Source organism: Chiloscyllium plagiosum, chromosome 4, assembly GCF_004010195.1.
Source record: "Chiloscyllium plagiosum isolate BGI_BamShark_2017 chromosome 4, ASM401019v2, whole genome shotgun sequence".
Lineage (NCBI taxonomy): Eukaryota > Metazoa > Chordata > Chondrichthyes > Orectolobiformes > Hemiscylliidae > Chiloscyllium > Chiloscyllium plagiosum.
Genome location: NC_057713.1, coordinates 2,820,705 through 2,842,160, shown reverse-complemented (window position 1 = coordinate 2,842,160; position 21,456 = coordinate 2,820,705). Strand labels below are relative to the sequence as shown.

Genomic DNA, 21,456 nt, shown 5'->3' with positions numbered 1-21,456 from the left:
ATATGGGGTTACAGGGATAAGGTAGTGGGGTGAGTCTGGGTGGAATTCTCTTCAGAGGATTGGTGTTGACCCGATGGGCCAAATGGACTGCTTCTCCACTATAGGGATTCTATGGTATCCTAACCTTCTGTGTATCATGAATATTTATCACTCCATTAGTGGTGCCCAATGCAATAAGTGCATTCAGCTGCCTGAAACTTCCTCTCTAAATCTTCCCTGCCTTTCTCTCCTCATTTACCATACTTAAAAAAATGCTTCTTTGACTAATATTTTGGTTGCTTATCTGATTATTTCCTTACGTGTTTGGTGGCCAAATTCTATTTGATAGTCATTCATTTTTACTTGGGATACTTTACCTTGATAAAGACACCATATAAATGAAAAATGTTACTTTTTATACAATTTATTGAAGGTCTATAACATATTTTCATTGTTATTTGGGGACTTGAATTTGAAAGTGGAGGTTACTGCATTTTTTAACCCATTTTATATTGTCACTCCATGTTCTTCCTGCCAAATTCTTCACCTCACATTTCTTAGAATCACGGAATTCCTACAGTGTAGAAAGAGGTCATTCTGATAATTGAATCTGCACCGATCCTTCAAAGAGCATCCTACCCAAATGCAGCCTTCCACCACCTCCGTCCTATCCCCATAACCCTGCATTTACTCTGTCCTTGTGATCCTATAACTTTGCCTTTCAAGTATAATTTCCAATTCTGTTTGAAAGTTTGTGTGAACCTGTTTCATAGCAGTCTAGTCCAGATCATAACAATTTCTCTAATGTTACAAACAAGTGAATATTGTTTGCTAAGTCGATGAGCCAAGTTCTGGAAAATGAGATTTGAATAATTAGGTGTTTGTTTTTGACTGATGCAGATTAGATGGGCCAAAGGGTCTTTTTCAGTACACCACTATGACTCTATGATATTTATCTTCCACACTGATCTTGAAGAATGCAATCGTGAGGCTGGGAAGACATATACTGACTGCCTGAGCTTCACTCTTTGCAGTCATTGTAATTACCCAGTTTAAAACCTTATCACTCGCTTCCAGCCATTATTCTAATTGCCACAAACAGGCAACCAGATTATTTAGCTCAAGACACTAATTATAGATTGTGTGCTAGTGTTGCATGGTAATAAATCATGGGATTGAAATATAATTTCAATGGTATTTTCCCAAATGAGGATTTGCCAAAATTTAACTGCTCCGTTGTATGGTTATGCTAAGCTGGTTAAAGTTGTAGGTATTAGGAGTGCCTTAAAGGAAGCCAGAGAGGCTGAGAGGTTTAAGGAGTGACTAAGAGTTTAGGACACAGACAACTGAAAGTGTGGATGTCAATGGTGGAATTTTACCCAGTATAATAATGAGAGAGTGCTAATCTGCACTTTAATGCTGCCTTCTCATCTTAATGTTTAACTCCTTTTCAAAATAAAACTTTCAAAATGGGAGAGTTCAGGAACCAGGAAATTATAAGCCATTTAGCTTGACATCTGTCATGAAGAAGGTATTAGAATCAATCACTGAAGAGATTGTAGCTGGACACCAAGAAAAACTCAAGGTAATCAGGAAGAGTTTTGTGATACTTTGCTATACCCGCATTCTAACTTCCAATGGCTCATACATTAAAACACCTAAATCACTCTGCACCTTGGAGTTTTTAATTCTCCAATTAAAAAAATACTCTGCTTTCTTTTAATCTTCCAGCCAAAGTGAACAAGTTTACACTTCCCATGTTATACTCCATCTGCCAGATTTTTGTCCAATCATTTTATCCATATCAATCTGCATTAGTGTTAAGTTATACTCACAGCATAGTTTCTTGCCTATCTTTGTGCACTCTGCAAATGTAGCCACCATGCCATCATTCCCATCACCTAAGATATTGATATGGGGCTGAAGCTATCTTGCTGTAAAAAATCTATTACTCTATACAGCACAGGCCCTGCGAGTCTTCGCTTTGTCTCGTCAATTAAAGTCCTATTTACGCTACTGTCAGTTTTCAGGGAGAGTTTCTTCACACAGAGGGTGGTGAAATTTTGGAATTTATTTACGCCAAGAGGGCTGTAGAAGCTCAAACATTGAGCACATTCAAGACAGAAATCAATAGATTTCTAGAGGCCTTTTCTGGAGTACTGTGTCCAGTTTTGGTCTCCCTGTTAGAGGAAGGATATTATTAAGTTAGAGAGGGTTCAGAAGAGATTTACCAGGATGTTGCCAGGAATGGAGAGTTTGAGTTATAAGGAGAGGCTGGATAGGCTGAGCCTTTTCTCACTGGAATGTAGGAGGTTGGGAGGTGAGGTTTATACAAGGTTACAATGGTTTATAAAATAATGAGAGAAAGTGAATGGCACATGTCTTTCCCTCGGTGGGGTTTTAAAGACTAGGGGGTCATATTTTAAGGTGAGAAGAGAAATATTTTAAAAGGAGGAGGTTGGGAGGTGAGGTTTATACAAGGTTACAGTGGTTTATAAAATAATGAGAGAAAGTGAATGGCACATGTCTTTCCCTCGGGTGGGGTTTTAAAGACTAGGGGTCATATTTTAAGGTGAGAAGAGAAATATTTTAAAAGGACATGAGGAGTAACTTTTTTATACTGAGAATGATTTGTGTGTGGAGTGATCTTCAAGAGGAAGTGGTGGATGCAGGTCTAGTTACAATACTTAGAAGACATTTAGATAAGTACATGATTAGGAAAAGTTTGGAGGAATATATGCCAAATACAGGCAGGTAGGACTATTTTTATTTGGGATTATGGTTGGCATGAATTGGTTGGACTGAAGAGTCTGTTTCCTTGCAGTATGACTCTAGAGATTAATAACATAAAGGGATATGAAGATAATGCATTGAGGTAGAAGAGTAGTCTTGGTCCAATTGAATGGTGGAGCAGGCTCACTTGGTTGAATGACTTGCTCCTGCTTCTATGTCCCTATGACATCTTGAAGTCAGAAATTTTGCTTTAAGATCCAAAAGTTTATTTCTCTCTTTTAGGTAGCCATAAAGAAGGGAGTAAAATAATATAAATTTAAAATCTTCCATACTGGAATTCTATTTTCATTACAATCCTTTGACAAAAATTAGAAAAATAAAAGCAAAAACAATATTTTTGCATTCTAAAATGTTATGCATAAGAAAATGTTATTTATCAGAGGAAATGCTGATTTCATGCTCTAACTGATTTTACTGGTGACAGAAATTAAGGGCTGAAGAACTGATGTTCCACCCAATTCCATCAAGAGCTAAGGGGGCAGAGTGCTTGTGTATATTTAAGGCTGAGATGGATAGATTATTGATCAGTTGGGGAATCAAGGGTTACGGAGAAAACGTACGAAAGTGAATGTGAGGAATTTCGAATCAACAATAATTCTACTGAATGATGGAGCAGACTAAAGGAATGGGCTACTTCTGTTTGTATTTCTCATGGTCTTACGGATTCCATGGGATTCCTGCTCTGCCAGATAGGTTAAAATTACTCTCAGAATCACAGAATTGTTACAACACAGGAAAAAGTCTATTACTTCATCATGTCTGCACTGGCTTTCTGAATGAGTATTTCATTTAGTTTTCCGTGGTGCGTTCTGTCTACTGCTGTCATACCTCAACATTCTTCCTTTTCAAATAACAGTCTAAAATGATTCCATGAAGGCTTTTACAATAATCATTTCACTGGTGGAAAAAGAAAATAACCCAAGAAAAACATACGTAAACAGCCATCCACTGCCTCTTTTGGAACGCCAGATGGTCGATAGTAAAATGGAGCACATCGTTCACAGTTTATTCCCGCTGTGTTGTGCTATGGAGAAATTTAGAGATACATGACTCATTAAATCTTCTGCTGCCACTGATACTGCTTAGTTTGAGATGATAAATTATCATGTGAACAATTGAGGTTTACTTTATGAAATCAGACTCAATCTCTAATGTTGACTTTCCAACTGGACAACTAAGGCTTATGATTTCAAAAAATTAGCAAAAGGTTTATTTTCATGAGCTCAGAGCCATCAAATGAAATTAAAGTGTTAACAGCACTATTGATGCTTGTTTAAATCTGGTTAAAGATGTTATCAATTTAAAGTTGCTGCACAAGATGGACTGTAAACAGCTAAATTCAATCACCATGTCACAATGACAGTGACTCCAACACAGAAATTGCTGTGTCTATTTACGGAGTCATTAAAAACGTCTTGTGTTTGTCTGCTCAAGTTAATGGGGCACTGCTGTTAAGAAATATTTGACACATTTCTACTGCCGAAGCAAGCCTTTAAAAGATATTTTGTTGTCTTTTTCCTAGAAGATCAAATTAATAAAGATGTTGAAAACATTTGTAACATTTCAACATTAAGGCAAGTTACAACAATTAGTTTAACAAGTACTGGAAACATCTGTGATGGGACAGCAACACATGGCATATGCTTCTCAACTATGACATTCCTGGCTATCTTTTAATGGAACAAATTGTCCTGACTTGAATAGCTTGCCTCATACCTGGCAGTTCAAGCAAACACCTCCACCTTCATAATGCCCGTAGCTGTTCATGCTTACTCTGCGCCGGCTGACTTCAGCATCATAATAACAATCTGTGGCATGCCCATGGCAATTACACGCTGTAAAATGATCAAGAAACTGTTAACTCAATGTCCATTTTAACAATACTGGCAAAAATAAATGATGATAACTTGGAGAATGATGTCCTTGTAATGGGCATGCTGACATTTGTAATGCTAAGTGCCTGGAAAGGCAATATCTCATCATTGGTCACTTACTTTGTTGGTTCAACATCACTGGATACTTGGTAACACAAAACCTTTTCGGATATAGATTAGATTAGTTGATTACATTCCCTACAGTGTGGAAACAGGCTTTTTGGCCCAACTAGTCCACACTGACCCTCCGAAGAGTAACTCACCCAGACCCATACCCCCTGACTAATGCACCTAACACTATGAGCAATTTAGCATGGCCATTTCACCTAACCTGCACATCTTTGGATTGTGGAAGGAAACCGGAGCACCCGGAGGAAACCCACGCAGACATAGGGAGAATGTGCAAACTCTACACAGACAGTCACCCGAGGCTGGAATCGAACCCAAGTCCCTGGCGGTGTGAGGCAGCAGTGCTAACCACTGAGTAAGAATGATCCAGAAATTAATATCAAAATCATCTTTGTCTCCCTCATACATTACTAGTCCGAAAGCCAACAACTTCAGGGCATTTTTATTCCTTTTTGAGACATGAGCATCACTGGTAAGGACAACGCTTACTGCTTATCCCTGATTGCTCTGTATAAGGTGGTGGAATTGAGCTGCCTTCTTGAACCATCACTGTCCAAGGAGTCCCAAGATAATGAAATAATTTATCTTTATCTATCTTCAACATTTTTTCAGCTGTTTGGGTTTTGTATCCTAAGGTGGCATCCCAAATACATGCAGTAATAAAGATGAGGTAGACAGATTTTCAAAATATTGAGGAGTTAAGGGCTATGGTGAGATGGAAAGAAAGGGAACTGAATTCTGCAGCAGATCAGCTGATCATACGGAATGATGAAGCAGGCCTGATGGGCTGAATGACCTACTTCTGTCCCTAATTCTCAACTTCTTATCAAATCAAGCAACAAATTATAATTCGAGGAGAAAGTGAGGATTGCAGATGCTGGAGATCAGAGCTGAAAATGTGTTGCTGGAAGAGCGCAGCAGGTCAGGCAGCATCCAAGGAGCAGCAGAATCGACTTTTCAGGCATAAGCCTTCCTGAAGAAGGGCTTATGCCAGAAACGTCGATTCTCCTGTTCTTTGGATGCTGCCTGACCTGCTACGCTTTTCCAGCAACACATTTTCAACAAATTATAATTACATTGTACTTAAAAATAGTAAAACATTCTTAGAAACGGTATCAATGCTCAACAGTGAACCACCTAAGGGCATATTAGGATGAAAATACAATCACCAATGGAGTGATTAAAATTAGAGATGTACAACAAATTAGAATTATTTGGAGTGCAGATATTCAAGAGCATAATATGACAATATTGAGATAGGAAGAGAGCAAGATCATGGAGGGATAAGGATACAAGGATAAGAATTTTAAAATCAAAGTGCTATTGTACCAAAAGCCAGACTCTAAACCAGACCACAGGGATGATGCGTGACCAGACTTGATGTGTAATAGGATAGCAACAGTAGAAATTTCAAGAACCTGAAGTTTATGAAATGTAAAAGATGGGCTGTTGGGTGGGAAGCAATGGAATAATCAAGTCTGGAAATATTCAGTTATTGTGCATATTGAACACACACATTCAAGAGGAAATTAAATAGGTACATCAGAGGGAAAGGAAGAGACTAAATGAGAGGAGGCTTGTGTAGTGCATTACCCTGGCACAGATCATTTGGGTCAAATGGTCTGTTTCTTTGCTATAAATTGGATGCCAGTCTATTTAATCCATTGTCCACTTGCATCTTACGATTCTTTGAAAATAATAGTGAATTAAGACTTTCTGGGCAGCTGTCAACAAAGATCTGTATACTATTATTGGAATGAGTTGTTGGAAGTACATTATGAGTCAATGTCAATGACAGTAAAAGCACTTTTTTTCTAATATGAATACCAGAGATTAGAATTAGAAATGCACCTCAGCATGGCCAGTACCTGAAACAGAAAGATATTTTAATATTTTGGGTGAGACCATTCATAGAAACTAGTAGCAGGAATAGACCAATCAGCCCTTTGAGCCTGCTCCGCCATTGAATATGATCATGCTGATTATTCAACTCAGTGCCTTCCTTCCATATTTCTCCCTTATGCTTTGATTCCATTAAGCCCCAAGTGTTACATCCAACACCTTCTTGAAATCGTACACTGTTTCAGTATTGATTGCTTTCTGTGGCACACCACTCTCCAGGCGAAAAGATTTCTCCTCATCTCAGTCCTAAATGGCCTCTCCCATATCCTTACACTGTGGCCCATGGTTCTAGACTCCCTGGTCATCAGGAACATCCTTTGTGCATCTACCCTTTCTAGTCCTGTTAGAAATTTATAGGTTTCTATGAGATTCTTCCTCACTTTTCTGAATTTCAGTGAATATAATCCTAACTGATTCAGTTTCTTCTTATATGTGAGTCCTGCCATTCCAGAAATCATTATAGTAAATCTGTGCTGCACTCCCTCCAGAGCCAAAACATATTTTCTCCGATAAAGAGACCAATCTGCACATAACACACCAGGTGTAGTCTCACCATAGCCTTGTATAATTGAAGCAAGACATTGCTACCCATGACTCAAATGCATAATTACTCAAAATTCTCTTTCTTACCCTGTTTGAAATTCTGCTGCCAGGTAATAGGCATACATTTGAACTTTGCTGCCTCTTTTGTAGATCATATTAAGCCCTGTTTCCCTATTATCACTATTCATACTGTCTGATATTTACTTATTGCTGTGGTTCTGTTCGCCGAGCTGGAAGTTTTTGTTGCAAACGTTTCGTCCCCTGTCTAGGTGACATCCTCAGTGATTGGGAGCCTCCTGTGAAGCGTTTCTGTGGTGTTTCCTCCGACACCTAGACAGGGGACGAAACGTTTGCAACAAAAACTTCCAGCTCAGCGAACAGAACCACAGCAACAAGCACCCGAGCTACAAATCTTCTCACAAACTTTGATATTTACTTATGGTTGAACAATGTCCTAAGTTTAACAGTCTCTTTCTTGAATGCACATCACAATAATGTCTCACCCTAAACTGTACTTGAAACCTCCTCCAAGTGTAAATCCTTCAAGATGTCTATGCTCCTTCTTCCTCTTCAGTATCTTCAATTTTAGTCACTTCACCATCAGTTGCTATACTTTGAGCTCCACAGGTTCTGGAATTCTATCCCTAAATCTCTCTGCCTACAACTCTTAATTAAACTGTATCTCTTAGACTAAGGTCTTGACTTAATATCTCCTTATAAAGATATAGGAACAGCATTAGGTCAGTCAGACTGTTGAGTCTGCTCAGCTTTTCAATTCTATTATTACTGATCATCTACTCCAGTGCCTTTTTCTTTCAATATCTTTATAACGCTTTACATCATTGGTCATTTAGAAATGTGTTAATTTTTATTTTAAGTATAGTCAGTGATTGAGTTTTCTCAGCTCCGTGGGGTACAGAATTCCAAAGATTCACAACCTTCTGAGGCAAGAAAGTCTCCATTTCTCAGCCTATGTGGCTCAGTCCTGTGTGTCCCCTGATTCTAGACACCAAAACTGAGGGAAAAGTTTTATCCATATCCATCCTGTCTATCCTTTTATTACAAAACAAAGAACTGCAGATGCTGAAGAAGATTGAAAACAAAAACAGAAATTGCTGGCGAAACTCAATGTGTCTGGCAGCATCTGTGTGAAAGAGAAACAAGTTTAATGTTTTGAGTCCAGTGAATCTTCTTAGAACTTTATTTTATGCTGTATCTTAGCTTCAAATCCTGTCTGATAATGATCCTATGAAGTAATTTGAGATACTTTACACTTCGCACACCACTTTATAAATGTTGAATTGTGGCAGAGACTTTTCAGCTTTGAAGGGGAAAAGTCCTTGCTGTGTATAAACTGCATTAAATTAACAGGACAGCAATTCCCAGGAAAGAAGCTTACAAAATGTGAAGCAAGCTACTGGAGAATGAGACAGGCCAGTTGTCTCTTCTATTTTCTCATGCTTTCTTTGTGGGAACTATCGTTAATGTTTGGGATGTTACAAATAATGTCACATCAAATTGTTAGCTTCTTTTGATTGAAGTTCATGGGTTCACCATCTATTTTTCACTTGGTCAAGGCAAGTCTAATCTTAGAATTACAGGTCTGGAATGTAGCAAAATAAACAATAAAAAAGGAGGAAACTTTCTCTTTATGAGCTGTTGGCAGACATCCAGCTTTCTCTCTGCCAGAAAGTAGCTGTGGAACATCACTGTTTAATCCCCACTGCACTGTTCCATGTGAAGGCTGAGGCACTGTGTTTTACAGTGATTTTACAAGCATACCAAACAGCAACTTCTAAACAGAGTTCTAATAAAAAAAACAACCAGGCTGGAGGTTATACTGTCAGAGCTTGTTAGACTAAAAAGATTAAATTAGAAGGATTGTTACATGGACAACATTTTTATTCTCTCAAGTACAACAGATTAAGGGGTGATTTAATTGAAGTGTTTAAGATAATTAAATAATTTTAAAAAATAGATAGAGAAACTATTTCCTCTGGTTTTGCGGTGTCAAGAACAATGGAGCATTGTTCCTCAAGCTTGCACTGACCTTCATTGCAACATTGCAACAGACCTAGGTCAGAAAAAAGAGTGAGCAAACATTAGGAATGGACGAGAGTGTCATGGAGGGAACAGTCCCTGCAAAATGCTGACAATGAAGGGGAGGGAAAGATGTATTTGGTCATGGCATCCTCCTGGAGGTGGAGGGACTACAGGAGAATGTTGTATGACTACTCAGTAATCTGCAGAGATGCACGTGGACGTAGCACATTAGCCTGGCACGATTTGAATGTAGGAATGTCAGGACTGATGGAACAGCAGTCTGTTGAACCAAGTCAAAAAGCTCATCTGGAAACAGAGAATTAATACTTCTGGAAAACAACTGATTGATTGACTCCCAGACTGTGGGTGTAATGATATAGAAGTCGTTGGACTTCAGAAATGGAGTGGTGTCTTTTTCTCTTCAGTATAGAGCATCTAAAGCCTGAAGACAATCAGTTTATTTTCCCTCACTAGTTGCTGTAAGTGTGCTCTTGATGAATAGGTCAGAGGCTTTGTAAATTGTGAAGTAGGTGATCTGTTCCTCATATAAGTAATTGTAAGTACCTGGAGAAGACAATTTAAGTTCAGCAAGTCCTGGTAAGCCAAAAAGATTCACTGAATAAACTCTGTGGATAGGGACTATTGAACTGCCTTCCCAGTTTTTCCCTCCACTCATAACACCAATTCTTTATTTTGTGTGTCTGTTTGTATGCGTCTGTTGGGGCAGATATATAAAGGAATAAAGTTTTAACTAGTAGAGTTTTATAGCCATGGTTTATAAGTATCTTCCTGCAGGTGGGACCTATTTATTTGTCATAAGCAGTAATCCTTCTTAAGTACAGAAACCTAGTCCATGCTTTCTGTCAACCTGCATCTAAAACAACAGATAAATTGGAAAGTTGTGTATACTTTGATAATATTTTTACTTTTGTGAAGACTCTGAATTTCCAGCACACTACCTCAGTGAGGTGTCATCATTATGACTTGGCAGAGTTCATCATGTCTGTTAAAAAAATCTGCTCCCTGAGGGCAAAAACGTTCCTTAGTCTGTGTTTAGATAAAATAGGTATGAATACTCACGTTCACATTCATTTGCAGATGAAGTAGTGGCTGGTTGCCATTGTTTCTGACTATATCCAGGGCAACACCGGTCACATGATATTCCACATGTGTTATGCTGGCACTCACACTGCAACCTGAACATTATAACCTTTGTTAATAACACACAGTCAGAGACAACCAATGTAAATGGATTGAATTAGAGCCAATAAATTTTGACAAATAACATCTTAGTCAGTAACTATATAAACATCCTTTCACAATTATCAAATAATGGCTAAGGTAGCTCTGAAAAAACCAGCAACAGAGATAATGAGGATGTAACTTTTGCAATGGATGATTGTGAATGGCAATAAACAGCCTGAAAGAGCTGTGGAAACAAAATTCTTTTTCTCATTCATCTACAGGTTATGGGCATTGCTGACTAGGCCAGTATTTATTGACCATTCTTATTTACCCAGAGGGCAGTTAAAAGTTAATGACATTGTTGTAGGTCTGAAGTCACAGGTAGGCCAGACCAGATAAGGACAGCAGATTTCCTTTTTGAAGGACATGAGTGAACCACATGGGGTTTTAATGACAATTGACAGTGGTCAACATTACACTAGCCTCTTAATTCTAGATTTTTTGAAAAATTGAATTCCACCTCCATCATCTGCCATTGTGGGATTTGAAACCATTCCCTCAGAAAATTAGCCTGGGATTTCTAATCCAGTTATATTAATACTATACCTTCTCAATGATTACTTGAAACAAAACATATACTGGAAGAGGGAAAATTGTCAGAGCTATATCAAGAATAACTGGATAGCACAAGAATGACTGGGCAGGCACAGTGGCTCAGTGGTTAGCACAGCTGACTCACAGCACTAGAGATCTGGGTTCAATTCCACCCTTGGGTGACTGTGTGGAGCTTGAATATTTGCCCCATGTCTGTGTGGGGCCCCTCTGGGTGCTCTGACTGCCTCCCACAGTTCAAAGATGTGCAGGTTAGGTGAGCTAGCCATGGGAAATGCAGGATTACAAGGAATAAGGTTTGGGGGGATGGGTCTGGGTGAGATGCTCTTCAGAGAGTTGGTGTGGACTTGATGGGCCAAATGTCCTACTTTCATACTGTAGGGATTATATGAAATGGCCTCCTTTAGTGTTTTATTATATTTTCTAATTAACTTGCTCAAAATGTTATGACACTGGGGCAGGTGATACTTGAACTTCTGGCTCAGAGGTAGGGACACTACCACAGCACCAAAAGCCCCTCATTTTGGTTTAGCATTATGTGGCACAACTGTGATGTCCCAGATGACAATTTTCATTAATTAACTACAATTTTATACCTGTAATTTGATCTGAAAAATACTTTGATACATTAAACTTCCCTTTGCTCACCATTTTTAAATATTCTCTAAAGTGTCATCTCCATAAATAAATAAACTCTTCATGAATATAACTCTAAACATCTAGTCTCTTCTAAGACTCAAAAAGGACCAAATGTTCCTTCTTGTTTGACACTGTTAACACTTATTCTTCATTTTGATGGAACACTCTCCATTTGCCTGGATGAGCAAAGTGCCAATGATGCTCAAGAAACAAAGCAGCCCTTTTGATCAGAAGCCATCTCCACCTTCAACTTCCATTCTTCCTATCACTGATGCACAGTAGCATTTTTGTGTACAATGTACAAAATACACTGCAGTATCTCACCATGACTCCCCCAACAGCACTTTCCGAACCCATGATTTCTACCAACAAGTAGGGCAAGGGCAGGCGATACATGCGAAGACCACCACCTGCAATTTCCCCTCCAAGACACTCACCATACTGACTTGGAAATATATTTCAATTCCTTCAGTGTTGCTGGGTCAAAATCCTAGAACTCTCTCCTAAACAGCATTGTGGGTCTCCCATAGCACATGAACCACAGGTGTTCAAGAAGGCAGCTCATCACCACCTTCCCAAGGGCAACTAGGGATTAGCAATAAATGCTGGTCCAGACACCCACATCCCATGAATAAACAAAAATGAATGAACACGAAAATAGTAAATACAAACTATTCTTTGAATTGACATTATTTGACACTTTGCTTAACAATTTCTCAAACTAAGGAAGCTTGTCAGTTATTTTACATTTAAAACCCAAATTCTGAAACCTAAAAATTATATTGAAATGAGTATGAAATTACATACTCATGGCTGTATATGTTGCTAATACAATGCTATAACAATGATGCATGGTATCCCTCTGGTGTTTTTTCATTCAGCAAACGGCCTTTATTGTTACTGGACTTGAATGAGTGCAGTGAAAGGTTTGTAATGTTGCCTCTCAGCATCGTCATCTTAGGTACAGGGTACCTAGGTACAGATACATTAAGTGTTGTCGCAGAATTGAAATAGCTTTTAAAAAAGGCAATCATGGGAATACAGAGTAAAAAGTCCACAATGAAGATAAAAAGTATTTTTAAAGTACTCAAGTTATAGTCCTTTTTCACTGAGTCCATACCTGCTGGGCTTCAGAACATGAGGCCTCACTGCCTGCACGCGCTGGCCTCTGTCCAGGACTCGTACTCCTAACTCAGCCCACGCTCGCTCTGCTCCCACTCCTGTTCCAGTCACCAATCAGTTCTAGGACTAGGCCCATGTTCACTCTGCTCCCATTCTGGCTCCAGCCACGACTCACTTCTGGGACTCAGCCTATGCTGCTCTGCAGCCACTCCAGCTGTGACTCAACTTGTCTCCCATGCCAGGCATGTCTTGGACTCTGTTCTCTCTTCCCTCCAGGTAGGATACTTAAAGAAGGTGGAAGTTGGCAGGCAGGGAATGAAAAACCACAGCAAGAGAAAAAAAAAAGGAAATGGAGCTGGCAAACAGAGGAGCTCCGGCTGGAGCATCTTACTCTGCCACTATCGTAACCGTGCTCACTCATGAGGTAGGGGTGTTGCTGCTATTCTGCATTTACTGCCTGTCCCTAGTTGCCCCCTTGAGAAGGTGGTGGTGAGCTACCTTCTTGAACTGCTGCAGTCCACGTGCTGTTGGTAGACCCGCACTGCCCTTACAGAGGGAATTCCAGGATTTTGATCCAGGAATGCTAATGCTAAAGCAATATGTTTCCAAGTCAGAACGGTGAGTGGCTTGGAGAGGAATGTGAAGGGGGTGGTGTTTCCATGTATCTACTGCCCTTGTCCTTCTAGATGGAAGTGGCTGTGGGCTTGGAAGGTGCTGTCACCGAGAAAATGAAAGATGCCTCATCGCTGTTTGATTTGAAATAAGACTCTTTTTCTACTCGCTTGAGTTTGGAGGACTTTTAAAGATCACAGTGGAACATCAAATGTTTTACAGAGCTTCACAGGATGGATTGTGAGAAGATTTTCTCCTGCATAGATAATCTAAAATGAAGTATCATACCTCCAGAATAAAGGGCCAGCCATTGAGGTTTCATTTGAGAATTTATTTTAAAAGTTAAAACTGCTCCATTTTTTCCAAAACTCAGAACATAATGTCTAATTTTATTTGAGTTTCTGCAAGAAGATAGCACTGGTTGAACAGTCTTGAATGTACTAAGATATACACTAGCAATCATTTCAAGTTTATCAGTTAGACTTGCAATGTGGCTTGATAAAACATATTTAAAGCTCCATGTGTTCAAATGCAGAAATCTATCCTGTTCAGGAATAAAGCAACATTCTAGGCATTGTGCCTTTTTTGAATTACTTGTAATCAAAACTGAGAGGGACACTAGCTCCCTGACAATGCCTTGACAAACCAGAGTCAACATGCCAATCCATCAGCACTCTAATCTGAGGCAGCATAAATTGTTGCTCCCTTTGATATTTGGCATTCTTCTATCAGTTCTGACGAGTACAAAATGAAAAGCCTTAACATCACGTCACTTATTTCAGTGACACACAGGTTCTGTGCTACTGAATGATTAATATCTCATGATGTGGCTTGGTGTCACATTCTACATTATAATGTTCTTGTAAACATGCCTTGGCACATTTTATTACATTAAAAAGTAGTATCTAAATATATGAAGTAGAGCTCCATAGTCTGGATCTGTAAGGACTATATTCAGGAACTTTAAAACAATAGAAAGTTATAAAATTCTAAGAGAACTAGAAAGGCTCCTAGTTCCTATATTTCTACAAAACTTTTGCTCTTTTCAAATCCCTCCATGGGCTAGCTCTCCCAACTTCCCTAATATTTGTAACTATCTCTGGCTCAAAAGTCCTCTAAGGTCTCTGCACTTCTTCACTTCTGGTCTTTTGAAAGTACTTGAATTTGTCCTTTGGTGTCCCTACTCTCAGCTGGCTGGTCACAAGCTTTGGAATTCCCTGCTCTAGAACTCTGCATCTCTCTCTCTCTCCTCCTTTAACACTCTCCTTAAAAACATTTCTTTTATCTTGCTTTGGGCCACATATGCTAATATCTTATTATGTGATTTTTTTTTAACAAACAACCTGAAATGAATTTATGAATGGTATTTTCTATGCAGATAAATGTTTAATGCTCAACATTTCCACTATCATTATAGTTGAAAATTTTCAAGTTACAGGTTGAAATTAAATAACTTACTGGAATGGGTTTTCTGGATTCTTTGCACGACAACTGTCAGCATGTCCATTGCAGACACATCGGCCTCCAACACTGATGTCCTTGATGCTATAGTAATACTAAGGAAACAAACAAAATGAATGACTAAACATTACCTCCATTCATTTCACTTTCCAGAAAGACTTACAGGAAAACTTCTGCCCTTATAGGATGCAAGATCCTATAATCTCAAACCAAAGTTTTGCCTCTGTAGTCAGCACTGCACCTACCCTTCGAGTGACTGTGGGATCCTTTTGAGTCTTGGAAATTAGATGACCCAATAAAGTGTTGGTCCTAAGAAATCGTAGTCGGATGTTTGTAGCCTTTGTGAATTCTCTTAAGACAGGAGAATCATTGAAGTTTGTGGATCCTGGACGACCATTCACCAAAGATATAACAATCTAGGGACAATATTATCATTAGATGATGGTACAAGTTTACCATGTATATCAAGCAGAAGTTATTTCTAATGCACTAAGCAGAATCAGAGAACATTCAGCCCATCATACCCATTTGAAGAGGTATCGATTAATCCCAATTCCTGTGCTCTTTTCTAGAGTGATAGTCATAGTGTCGTAGACATGTGCAGCACAGAAACAGACACTTCGGTTCAACTCATCCATGCTGACCGGATATCCTAACCTACTCTAGTCCCATTTGCCAGCATTTGCTCCATATCCCTCCAAACCCTTTGTACTCACATACCCATCCAGGTGCCTTTTAAATGTTGCAATTGTACCATGTAGAGGAGCTGGTGTTGGACTGAGGTGGACAAAATTAAAAATCACACAACACCAGGTTATAGTCCAACAGGTTTATTTGGAAGCGCTAGATTTCGGAGCACTGCTCTTTCATCAGGTGGTTGTGGAGTGTAAGATCATAAGACACAGAATTTAGAGCAAAATATTACAGTGTCATGCAACTGAAATGATATATTGAACAAACCTGGATTGTTGCTAAGTCTTACATCTTTTAGAATGGGTTGCAGGTTTCGGTTCATTAATATGTAAATCCCAGACCTCCTTTCAAATCACCTCCTTGAGATAACTTAAGGTTTTATAACAAAAGGTGACATCTCAGCTCAGACAATGCATTAAATGTATGAGGTCAGAGGCTGTCTATATCCCAATCTTGAGTCAGACTGTTCTATTTCCAAAGTGGAATTTATATTTATCCATTTATCCAAATTAAGCTCTATCTACCAAACCTCAGCCTATTGGCCCACTTGATCAAGATCCCTTTGTAATCTTAGATAATCTTCTTCAATGTCTACCACACCATCAGTTTTGGTATCATCCACAAACTTACTAATCATGCTTCCTAAATTCGCGTCCAAATCATTTTTATAAATGACAAGCATCAGTGGACCCAGCAACAATCCCTACAGATCACCACTGGTCACAGGTCTCCAGTCCAATAAACAACCCTCCCTCATCACTCTCTGTCCCCTACAGCCAAGCAAATTTTGTATCCAATTGACAAGTTGTCTCCCTGAAACCAATGTGATCTAACTTTACCTATCAGTCTATCATGCAGAATCTTATCAAAGGCTTTACTAAAGTCCATGTAGTAAATGTCTGTCTCTTGCCCTCATCTATCATTTGGGTCACTTCTCCTTTCTAAATATTTATCCAATTCCTTTGAAAGTCATTACTGCTTGGACATACTCTGCCTTTTCAGGCAGTGTCCAGTTCACAATAATTTGTTCAATTAAAAAGAAATTTTCTGCAATTTTCCCTTTGGCTCTTTTGCTTCATTATCTTAAATCTGTATCTGTTTACGAAACAGTTTTTCCTTCTTTACTCAAATCAAGTCATAAATATGAAAACTCTATTAATTTCCCTTTGTATCAATAGTTAGTTGAAAGAATTGGTTTCAGTAATTTTCATCCAGGTATATGATTTATTTGTTTGTTACAACAGCTGAATGCAGAGAACTCTCACCAACTAGGGGTCTGTAAAAGGAAAATTTACTTTCAGCATCTATTAGTAACCTCACCAATGAACAGTGCTTCTTGATTTTAGCCCATCTCTTACCTCGCCATTCTCAAGGGGTAAAATCCGGGAATATTCTGTAGTGCAGATAACATCATCATCTCTTGTAATCCTCTCACGGGCTCGTGTTCTAAATAAATCTTCACAATCGCGTTTGGAATCTGGAGTGTAAATTGAACAAAACCACACCTTGGTAAAACTTTTAACTTTCATTTACAAATAATTTGATGTCTGTCACTATGTCTCTCATTCCAAACAGCAATTGGGAGCTCTACTTGTCTGACACTCAAGTTAAAACTTTCTAGATTCCTGATTAAGATTTTGCCAAGAATATTAGTCCTATGCTGGAAATCTTTACCAAAACAAAGCTGAAGTTCACCTTGGCAAGGTAGAGTCCATTTGGAGAAATGACAGAAGGTCCCAGTACATCCAAACATACAAACTAGGAAGAGAAGTAGGCCACTCAGCATTTCGAGCCTGCCCACCATTCAAAAGGGAATGATGGCTGATCTGATGACTCCACATTCCTGCTTATCTCCTAATGACTTTACAAACTGAGCAAACATCTTTCTCTCTATGTATTAAAAATATTCAAAGACTTTGCTTCCACCAATGTTTGGGAAGAGAGTTCCAGAGACTCACAGTACACTGAGAAATAAACTCCTTTCCATTTCCCACTTTACAACTACATCTCATAGAATGAATCCCTACATGCAGAAAGAGGTCATTCAGCCCATCAAGTGTGCACTGATCCTGTGAAGAGCATCCTACCCTATTCACTATAACCCCACATTTACATTGGCTAATCCACCGAGCCTACACATCTCTGGACACTAACAGTCAATTTAGCGTGGCCAATCCACCTAATTTGCATTTTTCAACTGAGAGAGGACACCCATGCAGACACAGGGAGAACATATCTACCCCACACAGTCAATTGCCTGAGGGATGGAATCAAACCCAGATCCCTGCTGCTGTAAGGTAGCAGTGCTAACCATTGAGCTACGGTGGAACAAGCAATTAGCACCAGTTATGTGCTTACTAGGAATCCTATTTTTTTTAAAAACTCCAATATCACATTGATCCTTCTATAATCTATTTTTTAAAAAAACAAGTCCAGGGATTTCCAAAAGATTTGAAGTCAACCAATTTTTCACAATCCTTCAAAAGTTAGATCCTGCAAACAATACTAAATATGAAGTGTGTTCATTACAAAGTGTTCATTCACACAAAGGACTGCAGTGATTTGTTAGACCTCTAACAGGAGGGGTAAGTTGGTTATCAAGCCCCGCTACGCCACAAGCTGTAACAAAAGTGTAAATGTTTTCTTTAATCATCAAAATGACCAATATGTTTCTGTTTTTGACTATACAGACAATTCCCGGACTGAGAACAGGTTCTGTACTTGAGTCCATTCACAGGTCAATTTGTATGCAAATCGCAACAATGTAGGACAATATAAGGCAGCCTTTTGCATGCATTAGAAACGTTAGTATGCCAGACCTTTAAAATTACACTCCTGTATTGGATCATGTTCATAAGTACACAAGCTCATAGGTTGGACATTTGTAAATCAATGATCCAGAATAAAAAGAACAGCCACCAGGATTTCCTAATTACCTCGAAAATGATGTGATTATTAGAAACAATATTCTTACAATAACAAGTAAAACAATTTAACGGCTAAGCTAATACACAGAAAGAAAATACATTCTTTTAATGCCAGAGATACACAAATGACAAGACAAAACTGCTCTGCAGAGATGATTTAGGCTTAAATAATGTAAAGGAAAATCATAGTGGGCCAAGAATCCAAACGCAGAGTAAAAATGGGAAAACTTCCCATAGTCCATAGAGTCATAGAGACGTACAGCATGGAAACAGACCCTTCGGTCCAGCTAATTTCATGTCAAAGACATTGAAATGTTGACAGCCATAGAATTGTTGAGAATTTCAAATGAGATGAACTCACAAAAGGCATTGAATTATTCAATCAGCCATGATCATATTGAATGGTGGAACAGACCAGATATCTGAGTGGCCTTCTCCTGTTCCTGTGTTCCAAAATTGTCCAAATACTTACATCTCTTCCTGCTTTCTTCACGTAGTTAATTTTAAGCATTATGTATTCCCAACAGATTCAACAAAGCAGTTCACCATCATCGTCTCAAGGATAATTAGGGATGGACAATAAATGTTGGCCCAGCCAGCGATACTCACGTCCCATGCCAAAATCTTTTTTAAAATACTTTAAGCTGAAGTCGCCAACTGAACTTCTGCATCTTCAATTTGACCTCACTGAGAAAGTTTTTAGTTACTTCCCAGACTAAAGTCACCCACTTTCCTGGAAATAATATCAAATCTTTCTACCCAGCTCCTTTGTAACAGCTGAGACTTTTAAGCTCAAGCCTGAGCTTTACTCACAATTCCCATGCAGTGACTGAAGATTAGAATGAACCCTGATCTCTAATAACTAGATTTTGTAGGTACACAGGTGGGCACAACTCTTGGCAATGCTTTCCCTCTGTTTTCTGAACTTATACCCACATGAAGCCAAGTGTTTTCACCTTCAATCACAAAGAATTTCTGGAAAAACCCCATAGATTCCCTTAATTTGATCCAAGGTTCCATTCTGAAAGGTCTGATGAATACTTAAATTAATTAACTTTTAAATTCAAAATCAAACCGGGTTTTGTGAAACTAATTCACCTCTAACAAAGGCAGGACAATGCTGCTCAGGCATCCTATCACTAGTTTTGAAGCGAAATGAGCCCATTTGCCATTTTGTAGTTCTCTTTCTCTGTCCCTTCTAGTCTGACTTTATTAAACAGACACAGTTTATGCTTTAAACTGTCAACATTTGAGGTGTTCTGATAATTTCTAAAGACCAATGTTTTAATTGCCTTACCTTTAAAAATTTAGTCCTCCCAAAATTGAGAATGACCTGTAAAATATTGGCTAGGAGAAAGTGAGGACTGCAGATGCTGGAGATCAGAGCTGAAAATGTGTTGCTGGAAAAGCGCAGCAGATCAGGCAGCATCCAAGGAGCAGGAGAATCGACGTTTCGGGCATGAGCCCTTCTTCAGGAATGAGGAAAGTGTGCCAAGCAGGCTAAGATAAAAGGTGCTCTTCCTCGCGCCTCATCTTCCGCCTAGGAACCGTCCAACCACAAGGGATGAACTCAGATTTCTCCGGTTTCCTCATTTCCCCTCCCCCCACCTTGTCTCACTTTCCTCATTCCTGAAGAAGGGCTCATGCCCGAAACGTCGATTCTCCTGCTCCTTGGATGCTGCCTGACCTGCTGCACTTTTCCAGCAATACATTTTCAGCTGTAAAATATTGGCCCAAATCTTCCGATTAGCATCTGAACTGTTGAGTCCAACTCTGATCAGAAAAAAACATGCCTATTTGCCTAGTTACAGTGAAAAAGGCCAGAATTCTTGATCTACGATGCAAAGGAATTCCTCAGCACTACAAACCAAGCAGAGAGCACAAACAGAATTAGTGCAGAAGACAAAGCCTCATAATATGGCACTTGTTGCTATAAGATAAGTTTAATGACCAATGTAAATATAGTAAATGGGTGATGGATGAATCACTGAATGGTATGGTGGCAGGGCAGGTGGCTTGGTGAGGAAACTGAGTAAGTGGCTAAAGTGACAGTTGGGTCAACTGCTCGGAGGGTCAAGTGCCAGGCTGATAGTGAGGTAGACTGGTTCAAAGCTAAAAACCACACAACATCTTTTAGAATGATCATGTTAGTTTTGATTCGATTAGATTCCCTACAGTGTGGAAACAAACCCTTCAGCCCAACAAGTACACATCAACCCTCTGAAGAGTAACCCATCCTGACCCTTTTCCCTCTGACTAATATACCTAACACTGTGGGCAATTTAGCATGACCAATTCACCTGGCCTGCACATCTTTAGACTATGGGAGGAAACTGGAGCACACAGAGGAACCCCACGCAGACACGTGGGAGAATGTGAAAACTCCACACAATCAACCAAGGCTGGAATAGAACTTAGGTCCCTGGCGCTGTGAGGCAGCAGTGCTAACCACTGAGCCACCATGCTGCCTCATATGGTTCCTTCCTATGTAAATCCCAGAAATTTTAAAAAGTTACATTCACAAGATCACTTTTAACAATAGGTGCCATCTCAACTCAGATAATGCATTGGAGGTGTGAAGTTAAGGTCTGAGTCCCAATGTTAGGTCAGACTGATTCTATTTTTAAAGTGGGATTTACAGAATTTTACACAGATCTATGCAGTTTTTGAGCAAAATAAAATGCAATTCTGTAAGTACAAATTCACCCCACAAACTTATATGTGTGTGTGTACGCGCGCGCGCCGCATGTGGATGTGTTTGGCAGGGGGGGATATGAGTGTCAGTAAGAGAATGTGTGTATGTATATGTGTGTGAGTGTAAAGTGATGTAAAGGGGTATATGTCTGTGAGTGAGAGACAGCTTGAGAGAGAGCGTGAGTGTGTAGGTCTGTAAGAGTGTGTATGTGTGTGTATATATATCTGTGTGTGTGTGTGTGTGTGGA

At 39.2% G+C, this 21,456-nt stretch overlaps 1 protein-coding gene across 1 annotated transcript in view; it reads right to left on the bottom strand.

Annotated features, from left to right (window-relative positions):
* LOC122548812 (laminin subunit alpha-3-like) overlaps positions 1–21,456 on the bottom strand; it is a 376,692-nt gene that overhangs the window by 264,880 nt on the left and 90,356 nt on the right. Inside the window, exons 4-9 of the mRNA XM_043687604.1 lie at positions 16,946–17,064; positions 15,140–15,310; positions 14,892–14,989; positions 10,344–10,459; positions 4,489–4,607; positions 3,706–3,796 (exon numbers count right to left, since the gene is read on the bottom strand). Of these exons, the coding sequence (XP_043543539.1) occupies positions 3,706–3,796; positions 4,489–4,607; positions 10,344–10,459; positions 14,892–14,989; positions 15,140–15,310; positions 16,946–17,064 (714 nt within the window). The remainder of the gene's footprint in view (positions 1–3,705; positions 3,797–4,488; positions 4,608–10,343; positions 10,460–14,891; positions 14,990–15,139; positions 15,311–16,945; positions 17,065–21,456) is intronic.